Source organism: Mesitornis unicolor, unplaced genomic scaffold (assembly GCF_000695765.1).
Source record: "Mesitornis unicolor isolate BGI_N332 unplaced genomic scaffold, ASM69576v1 scaffold11656, whole genome shotgun sequence".
Lineage (NCBI taxonomy): Eukaryota > Metazoa > Chordata > Aves > Mesitornithiformes > Mesitornithidae > Mesitornis > Mesitornis unicolor.
The window spans coordinates 55,302-64,936 of record NW_010190343.1 but is presented as its reverse complement, the minus strand read 5'-3'; the positions used below and the strand labels follow the sequence as shown (position 1 = coordinate 64,936).

Below are 9,635 nucleotides of genomic sequence, written 5' to 3'. Positions count from 1 at the left end.
CCATGAGGTTGATGTTTTCAGCTCTGTTGACTGCAGGCGAGTGTTAATCACAGTGTTTTCTGATGCCCATTCGCAGACGGCTTAGTCTCCGAGTCTCTTGGATTGTTCGACAGATGAAGTTTATCTAATCCTGCAAAACGTAACAAGAAAAAACTGAGCTTCTTCCACGTTTCCTGCACACAGCTATTCAAGAGTGCAGACAAACCAAATTCTGTTTCCCATTTACTGAAGACCAGAACTGACACTCTAGCTGCGGTAAGAATTTCTTCTGGGAAATTCCCTCAGCTGTGTTTTGAGAAAAGTCCATTACAACAGACTTCTGCTTTGACAAAACATGGAAGCGAGAGCAGCCTAAATTCACATTGCTTAAATCACAGACTTAGATGTTGAGAACTGCAAAAGACTTGCAATCCTTTGTCAACCTACAAAGACCTAATTACCTAAAATATTTCTTTTAAACTACAGCATCTTTCTGAAAAGCATCCATTGCTGATCTTAAGATCATCGGTGATGACCACATCACCTCTCTGAACTGTTTATGTCTTAAAATACTCTTAGGCCTATGTCATTAATAATTTCTTTATCTCCATTTACTATGAGTGCTAATTAAAGTCTCACATCCTGCCTCAGGCAAGGAGTTAAACTACTCTTTTGTGAGGGGAGGTGGGGAAAGACGGTAAATTTAGCCATATTTTATTCACAAGAGGCATGATGTCAGTCTTGCCTGCTTGCTACAGTTTCTCTCTGATGTCTCCTATCAAATCAATTCAGCATAGACTACACTGAACATTTTACTGAAGTGCCATGATGTACCCAGTCAAATTTCTTGCATCCTTGGAATTCCAAAATTGATTGCACTAACAAAAAAACCCCAAATCTACTCAATACTGTATTGTTTGTTAGTCCCAATATAACATGAATTCTTTTGATCACCGGCCTGCAGCAGGAATTTACTTTCCACTAATTATCTATTGTGCTCCACCAACCTCTAGTTCTCAGTGTCACAGTTTTCAGCATGGGGGAAAGTGAGCACACAAACTGCGGTTCTCACTCTTTGAACTCCATGTGACAGTTTTTAACACACACTTGGTTATGCACAGCATTGAAAGCAAACACAGATTATGCCAGGAACCTGCGCTCTTCAGGATTTATAACTCCCTCCTTGTATCAGATGCAAACCCTCTACCAATTACTTTGCTTCTCCATTTTGACCACAAGATTTACACAAAATGTACACAATGTGATAGCAAGAGGCCAAACAAATCCCTAACAAAATTCACTAGAATGATGCCATCCAATGACCATTACCCTGCTATGCCTGTAGTTTGTTAATCTGCTTTCAACATAATTGTTTTATTAAACACTATATATTTAATACAGTAAAGTGCCACAAACTATCAAGATAGATCTTTTTACATCATTTGCTTTAAGACAAACTCTGAAGTTTTACCAGACCTGTTGCTATAAACCCATGCTGACTGATGTCCATTTTTTTTCCTTCAGAGCTCTGCAACAGCCATTACTTTACACAAAGTAATCCCTTTACAGTCAAAGCAGTTGCACAAAAAGTAGGATTATGCAAGTCTACTGAGAGATTAATCAAGGTCCTCTTATAAAATGACCTTAACTAAAAGTTGAGGGATAAAGTCATATACATCATAGTCCTATCATCTGTCTCAGTCAGCAACGGAACTTCTCTGAAAATATTTTCAGCATAGAAACCAGTGGACAGATTTACACATCCCTGGCTCTCTAATCTGTTCCTTCAAAATTCAAAAAACACAGAATGGCTTTAATCCTACACTATCAGACATTTTGCCTTTTCCTATTTAGTAATCTGATTTTAACTTGACTGCCACCAGTAGAGGTGCACTCTAGGAAGTGCTACTTTTCTCACCTTAACTTATAGAAACTTACACTAAGAAAAAAAAACTTTTCTGTGAGTTGTAACAGAACCTTAACAGCAGCACATCAAGTTATCAACACTGGAGAAAGGAAGTGTTCAAGGACATACTGAATTTTTAGCCCTGTATTACCTAATGCCTTCAGGAGCTCTTCACGCACAGCGGAAGTGAACTTTCTGACCAGACATAACGTTGTCATGATAGCAAAGAGCAAGTTGTAAGATAATACAATATAGAAGTTCCCCAGCCAGTTAAACCTTCCAAAGTCTCCAAGCAGATCAAATCTGGTGATTCCTGTTAAAATGGCATTAAAGATTCACATCAGAATTTTGATTACATTTTTTTAAGAAACACTTTTTACATACAGAAGCAGAATCCTTTCAGACAACACACTAAGATACATGGTTAAGCACACAAGACAATAATCTCAAGGTCCTTTTCCCCTTCACAGACCACTACAAAACTGTAAGGCAAACTAATAAATCAAAACGTTTCTTGAGGTTCATAGTAAATTGATGGAATAATGTGCATTGAAGTAAATTGTTTATTCTAGGTTAGAATTTTGCTTTTATAGCTTCAATAAATATAACTAGGAAAAACATCAGTATTAGTACAAAAACTGCCCGAATTTTCAGTTTTGATGAAATCCTTATCTATTCCACAGAAGGATGAAATGCACTGCAGGTTTTCTTAATAAACAATACCGGTAGCAAAAAAACCTTTCCATAAGAGCCGCAACATCTTACAGTAAACACTAAGCTTTTATAAGTGTTTGAATTTCAGAGTCGCTACTTTTGAAAGCAAAGTTTAAAGACCTCTTTCCAACTGTAGTTTTCCTCCCAGATCTACCCACCACTGTGGCCACAGAGCATTTGCACAGCAGGAAAAGAGTTTGGCTGAAAGACAGTGCTGACAGGTCCTCTTCACGGTGGACCTCGCAACACTGACATTGGCCTTTGTGCTGATCAAAGGCTGCTCAATCACTAAGGCTAAGTGAGCAAAGTTTTTTCAAAATGTGGAAGTGTCTCTAAGCTGCAGGGTCCATCCCAGAAGGCAGAAGAGGAAGAACCATTTGTTCCTTTGCCAGGTCTACATCAAGGACTGCACTGAATAAAGGGCAGAATATTGAGACCGCTTCTGAATCAAATTGTACCTTGACACCCAAGACTTAGAGCCGGTCAATGTTAAAAGGTACACAATGCTTCTTGTACTCAGCGTTAGTCAATTAAATAAAAAAAACCAACAGGGGAGTCAAATGTAGTATCGACAAAAAACATGCCGAAACAAAGAAAATTAAAAGAAGGAGAATTTTCAAATGATAAAGAAAAAAAAATACTGAAGTTGATCAAAATAGCAAGGAGGCAGTGAGAAGTATCAAAAAAAATCACAGAAGGTCACAGCACAAGAGGAAGAAACTGGCTGACTGAATCAACCAGTAAGCAGATGGGGGATAACAAACAGTTGCTTTCACACTTGAAGCCAAACAGAAAGGGTCTTTCAGAACATCCTCAAAGAAGCAGAGAATGTTTTAGTCAGACTACAGAGCTACAAGTTAAGTTTGACTTCCAGACCTTCAATGGAAAAGAAACAAGATAGGTAGACAACCGAGTACAGAGTTCTCTGAAAAGCAAAAAATACTCCCTGACACAAAAGGGGTTCAGAAGAATCGTAAGCAATGGAGTCGGCCGTTGTGAGAAACAAAAACAAAGCCTGACACTTCTGTTGGAGCAGGTGAGAAAATACTGTCTGCAAATCACATCCGTTTTCCCCTTACAAATAAAGTCATTGCTCATCAGAAAACCATTTTGTAAGTTTGTGGGAGAAAAGGGTTAAAAAGCTTTTGCTGACTTTCTTACAGAAGTATCTGCTCAGCCCACAGAAAAATAATGCCATGACTGTAGTCTGAAAGACTACTCAGTAACTGAACAGAAAGCTACATCTCCAGTGGAGACAAATATACATCCAATAACGTCGGTGACAACTTACCACATAAAATATAAAGGGATTGTTCAGGTGAAAAAAAATACTATATTTTTTGACTGTACATACAAAAAGGTTTTAAGTCACTATTAACCATAATAAGAGAAGAATTCTAGGAATGCTTTTGTATATTAAAAAATTCAATTTTGTTTTGTAATTCCTTGTTTCTATATTCCTGCCTATTAAATGTTCTGCTCCAAATTTGTTTCACAGTGGTTAGCAATACAGTGCAGGTGGGAAACTTTTTTCAAGAAGCACTACTAAAAGGCTGGAAAGTTCTGGAAAAGCTAAATTAACTTATTTTAGTGAAATAATTTATTTTAGTAAAAAACTGTCCTGGAGTTCTAGAAGAACAACAGATTAGAGACATCCACTACGTATGTATTTAATGAGAATGCTATGAAACAAAAAATTTCTCACATTTCCGTTTTTAAAACTTGAAAAAGGTCAGTACGTGTATTAGATAACTTTGCTCTTATACCTTTCCCATAATGATAAAGTCTAATCTCTCTGTATAGTCTAGAAACTTGCTTTTTTAAATAAAGTGAAAAGACTATGAATCTGCTTAACATATTTCTTTCTTTTCACCCATTCAGTGCCACAGGGCGGTAGCGTGTAGTGCAACACATGTTGATATTTTTGCAAAGCACCACATGACTCACTGTACTCTAATGCACTCTATTAATCCTGTTTGGACAGCTGTGACTGTGCATTTGTTAGCTGTGTGTTAATTGTTCCATCTTTTTTCTTCTTTTATTTATCTCTATGGCAAACTATTCAGGAATTTCATTTGTTGGTCTTTTTCAAGTGAGTTTCACTATTAATCTGTTTCCTATGAGACAACAATGCAGCCCACATGTATACTTACTTCCACAGAATCCGTTTATGATCAACTATTAGTCTCAAAGATCATTAACAATGATTTTTAAAATAAATGATAAATGCAATCATTTAGTGGACACAATGCTAATGTTAAAATTCTATTCAACACCACTAATTTTTCAACATAACATCTTGCTCCAAGTGCTAGAGCTGTTTTACTTCTTAGATCTTTACCTTACTGGCTATATTTTAAAACTGTACTACTTCAAATACTTGAATTATTCTTCTGCGTTTTTGTTAAGTTTTACTACAGATCTTTAAAACAGGAGCTCTAGAACAAGTATTTCAACATTCAACCCTCTAAAATGCATTACAGGGCTTTTTTTGTTTATTATGAAAATGATCTAGTAAATCTAATGAAACGCATCATCTGTAGATACACACAGCATGAAAACACACGGTATAGGCTACCAGAATATATTAACTACTCTTAATTTGACAGTATTCTGGTTGAAAAGAAAATCAAGTACAGAACTATTGGGTAGTAGGTCCATGAGCCTGAACTTAAACTCCTAAGCTTGTACTTAAGACTTGAACAGCCCGAGGTGAAGATTTTTGGTTTGTTCTGTTTAATACTGCCAATGAAATTCACATTACTTGCAACTATTCTGCACTACTTAAACATGTAATAGCCTTGCAATCTAATTTCAAGAACTCAAATTAAGATTACCTAATTAAACAAAGTGAATATACAAAACATCTTGTCTTTCCAGACAGTTAAAATACTTTTTCTACTTCAAAAACTGAACAAGCAGTCTCCATATCTATTCTTCCTACCATCTCCTGTTTTAAGAAGTTTAAAATCTGACCTGCCTTTTTAAATAATGTATTTTCTAGAAAATGCTTAGTGGCTTTTTTTTTTTTAAATAGAAAGTATGTTTTGCAGTTCAGGTATGTGGAATGGATGTTCAACAGCCCATGTTGATGTAGAAGGTCACACAAAAATGCTATTTCTATTCAAAGTGATGGCATTAAATACTTACTATGAAAGGTACAGCTAGAGGCTGTTTTTTTTTCTTGTTTTGTTGGGGTTTTTTATGGGATTTTTTAAAACTCAATTAAACATCCCTTATTACACTGTTTTATGCTTCCAGTTCACTTACCCAGTGTCCTTGACATCACTGGCAAAGCAGAACTCAGCACCAAGATTGAGACACAGTTTCCAATGATCTGTTTGAAAGTGACAAACGGCATTTAAATTATAAACAGGATTGTTGAAGAAAAAAGAAAAAAAAAAACAAGCCAACAAAACACTCAACCAAAAGTGGTCAAGATGAAAGTTACATTCTTCAAACTGAACCTAAAGCGATTCACAACAAGGTATTGTTAGCCTTGTCTCCTTCCATATGGTGTTACACAACAAAGTGGTGATCCAGGAGTAGAGTTGTAAAAAATCAAATACGTAATCATTTGCTTTTAATCAACGTGTTACATGTGCTTAGATTCAAAATAATACAAAACTACCACGTTGCAAAGCATCAACTGTTTACTCAATTCCTGCAAACTTTAATAAAAGAACCATTCCATGGGCTTAGAACAGACGACCGATACAGCAGCTTAAGCTTTGTATGCCACTGCTTGCAGGATTAGCATTATTTAAAAAATGACAACAAAGAGCTTCCTTTCAATTGAATGCCTGTTGACTACTTTAAATAGTACCAAAAAAAATCACAGCTGTTAGATTTTACTCTAGTTTTTGTGAAGCCTTTGTCAAGAGTAACTGAAACTCTCTCACAAGGGATCGCTTTCTTCAGCTCCAATTCCATCAGAATTCAAAAGCAAAAAAACCCAGAAAACTTCTTAAAAGTAGTCAGATATTTGTGCATTCACTATTTCTGTGCTATTCCTGGTGTACTGTAAACAAACAATGGAAAACATTACGAACATTCCAACTCCCTACTCCCACTACCTCCACTATAACCACCCCTATGTGTTTACCTACTTTCTCACTTTCCAACATTTTATGGTAAAAGTGTCTTTATCCATTAATATTAAAAAAACCAAACACCACAACAAACAATGAAACACATTCAAAAAAATAATTTATTTTATTATTATAACCAGGGAACATCTCTTCCTTGGTTACTGATCACATCCCCTTGTCAGCTGTGGGAATATTTTGCCAAAAACCTCAGCGTGTTCCTGCGCATTAGGTAACCGCATTTGTTCTTCTGAAGCCAGTGCTAAATTGTAGAAAGTCAAATTAGCCTCAGACTGCAAAATGCTGAATAGACCTCCTCAGTTTTAGTTTAATTATTCAAATTTGAATTACTCTGTCTGTATTACTTCTAGCAACCAAGTTCTTCAGATTTCAAACAAGCTCCCTGAAGTACAGTTAGCACAATCAAAGTTACTCATTAGCAATACGGTTTCCTTTGAAACAAGTTCTTTCACCAGCTTTTCTATAGCTAGTTAACAAGCTCTGCTATTCCCAGCTTTTTACAAGTGAATGGATGCCATCCAAACTAAACAGAGCACATCCTTTTTCCCACTCATTCAGCATTTTGAAAATCTTCCAGTTTGTGTTTACGCAGCTTACAAACAAATACTGATCACTGCAAATGAGCCATTCAGGGCAATTACTAACTGAAAGAGTCAGTTTGTCTTGGGTGGCAAGAAAGAGGAGGGGGCCATCACCATCACAGACTTTACCTTACCTTTGTCATAGTTGTGTCATCCTTCCTGGGAGTGAAATTTTCAAAAAAACGAAGACTGTAGAAGCCGACGACAGAGGATACCATGAGATAGCTGTGAGAATCAAGGAAAAAGGAACCTCCAAGGAATGCAAGTTACGCTCAAGTTCTCAGCAGTCTCCTAAAGTCTTAAGAACCAAAGGAAAAAAACAAAAACAGAAACTAAAACCAAAAAAAACCACTTCGAGTGCTTGAGAAGGACTGCCCTACCTCTTTCTTCTTTCCAAGCAAGTGTTCTCAGTAAATTACCAGTGTCCCAGAAAACTGGACAGAATACTTGTTAACAGACTGAATTCTTAAAGAAAGGATACAAAATCAAAATGATTTCAAGTGCTGCTCCCACAAAACCAAAGGTGGATAGGGAGGCACTTCCTATTCCAGGCCCCTGCAAGGAGAATTTTGCATAATTTAGTAAGATAAATGCAACTGTTCATAAATTTAACTTCTACCAGGACCAAAAAACCTGATCTTACAAGAAATACAGCCTTTTCTCAATTCAGTATTTAAGGGACATTCTGATATTCTAATTTCTAATCCTATCCTGTGCAACTGCATCAGCTACCTTTAAAACTTGAGTGAAATGCATTACTAAGACAGCAGATATAATGATTCACATTATACACACTGCATCTAACCACCATGCTGCATTTTATACATATTCCACACTTTGGAAACTAAAAAAAGAGGTCTGAAAAGATGACGCTTGTAGTTGTTCACAGACAGAGTGGCCAGCACCACTGAACACCTTTTATAGCTCTGCAAGCTCACATACAGCTCTACGCAGAGGAAAGCAATAAGAAGTTAATAAAATCCTCCTCGTAATTAAAGACACTACTACTCAACCTACGGTTCTTTACTTTCCTGAAGTATTTTTATCATAAAGGATGAAAATATGTCATATTTTCTAAGAGGAACAAATGCTAGAGAGGTTCTTCATATTGGTTTTTCACATAGTTTCTTAAATTGAAGAATTCCAGACTGTATAAAAGTAGGAGACAAAAGTAAAATGCAAACCCCAGATTACTGATTTTCTTCACTGAATCACTGTATCTTCATAAAGAATTTAGAGTAGTTTCATTAAGAACTGGCTATAACAAGACATGTAATAAATGTTTATGTATGCACAAGACCAAAACCTAGAAGGCTGAAGCTCATTAGTTTCAATGATACTAAAGCAAAAGTTCTCACGTGAACTTCTGTGAGGGCTCCAAAGCATTACTAAAGTTATAGAAATCATAAGAGAATTTTACTTTACCCCTGATCCCTTTGGCATTGCAGTCTCATCAACCAACAGGTAAAGAATGTTGAGAGCAACTAAGAGGACGGAGATGGACTATAAAGAAGTAAAAACAGTCTTGTTATTTAAAGGTATTCCACATTTTAAAAATGCATACAGTTATCCTCATCAGATTCCATAACGTTAAGTTCTTCTAAAATAGTCAAGAAAAAAATAACAAGTTTGTTGCTTCAAGAAACATCCCTCAAAAATTTTAAAACTACTCCCCCAAATGACCAAAGAATTCTCCATATTTCTGTTCGGGAAAAAGGAAAAAAAAAGAGCAAAACTTCTTACTGTCTCAATCAGCAGCAATATCATAACAGCTGGATAGACTAAATTCCTTTCCCACGCAGAAGCCTTTTTCCGCCGTTCTGTTCAGAAGAGAAAAGACAGAAGCATAATACCATAGATCACCATAGAATAAAACATGTAAAAATCATTCAGATATCTATAATTTCTCACTGTAACTACAGGTAACAAGAGCAATCTTATCTTGATCTGACACCAATCAGTTCATTAAGATATCCACCTTGAAGAGCTGTAGAAAGCAGTGCCAAAATTAGGAAGCCCCTCTAGAAGAAGGCTGGGGACACATACAGAAGCACATGTTTCTTTCTTATTTACAGGTGTGTTTAACCACAACATTTCCCTAGCAGACAGCAGTTCTACAAAGTTTAAAATATAATTTATTTTAAAATATGCTGCTTACGTGTATATTTTTATGTGACCTAATGGGACAGAAGGGAATTTCAAATATTTAAACAGTCTTTTCCTCTTGTAACACAAGTCAAGAAAGATAAGACTAACTCACTGCACTTCACTCATGTGTCTAAAAAGAAAATGCTATAACCTCTTCTTACCAGTCTTAGTTCTGCACATAACACAAATGCAAACTCC

The 9,635-nt window shown here is 36.1% G+C and overlaps 1 protein-coding gene across 1 annotated transcript in view; it reads right to left on the bottom strand.

The window, feature by feature from the left end:
• LMBR1 (limb development membrane protein 1) overlaps positions 1–9,635 on the bottom strand; it is a 64,890-nt gene continuing 55,255 nt past the window's right edge. Inside the window, exons 12-18 of the mRNA XM_010186376.1 lie at positions 9,033–9,109; positions 8,715–8,792; positions 7,771–7,844; positions 7,424–7,514; positions 5,870–5,936; positions 2,037–2,198; positions 1–130 (exon numbers count right to left, since the gene is read on the bottom strand). Of these exons, the coding sequence (XP_010184678.1) occupies positions 48–130; positions 2,037–2,198; positions 5,870–5,936; positions 7,424–7,514; positions 7,771–7,844; positions 8,715–8,792; positions 9,033–9,109 (632 nt within the window). The 3' untranslated portion in view covers positions 1–47. The remainder of the gene's footprint in view (positions 131–2,036; positions 2,199–5,869; positions 5,937–7,423; positions 7,515–7,770; positions 7,845–8,714; positions 8,793–9,032; positions 9,110–9,635) is intronic.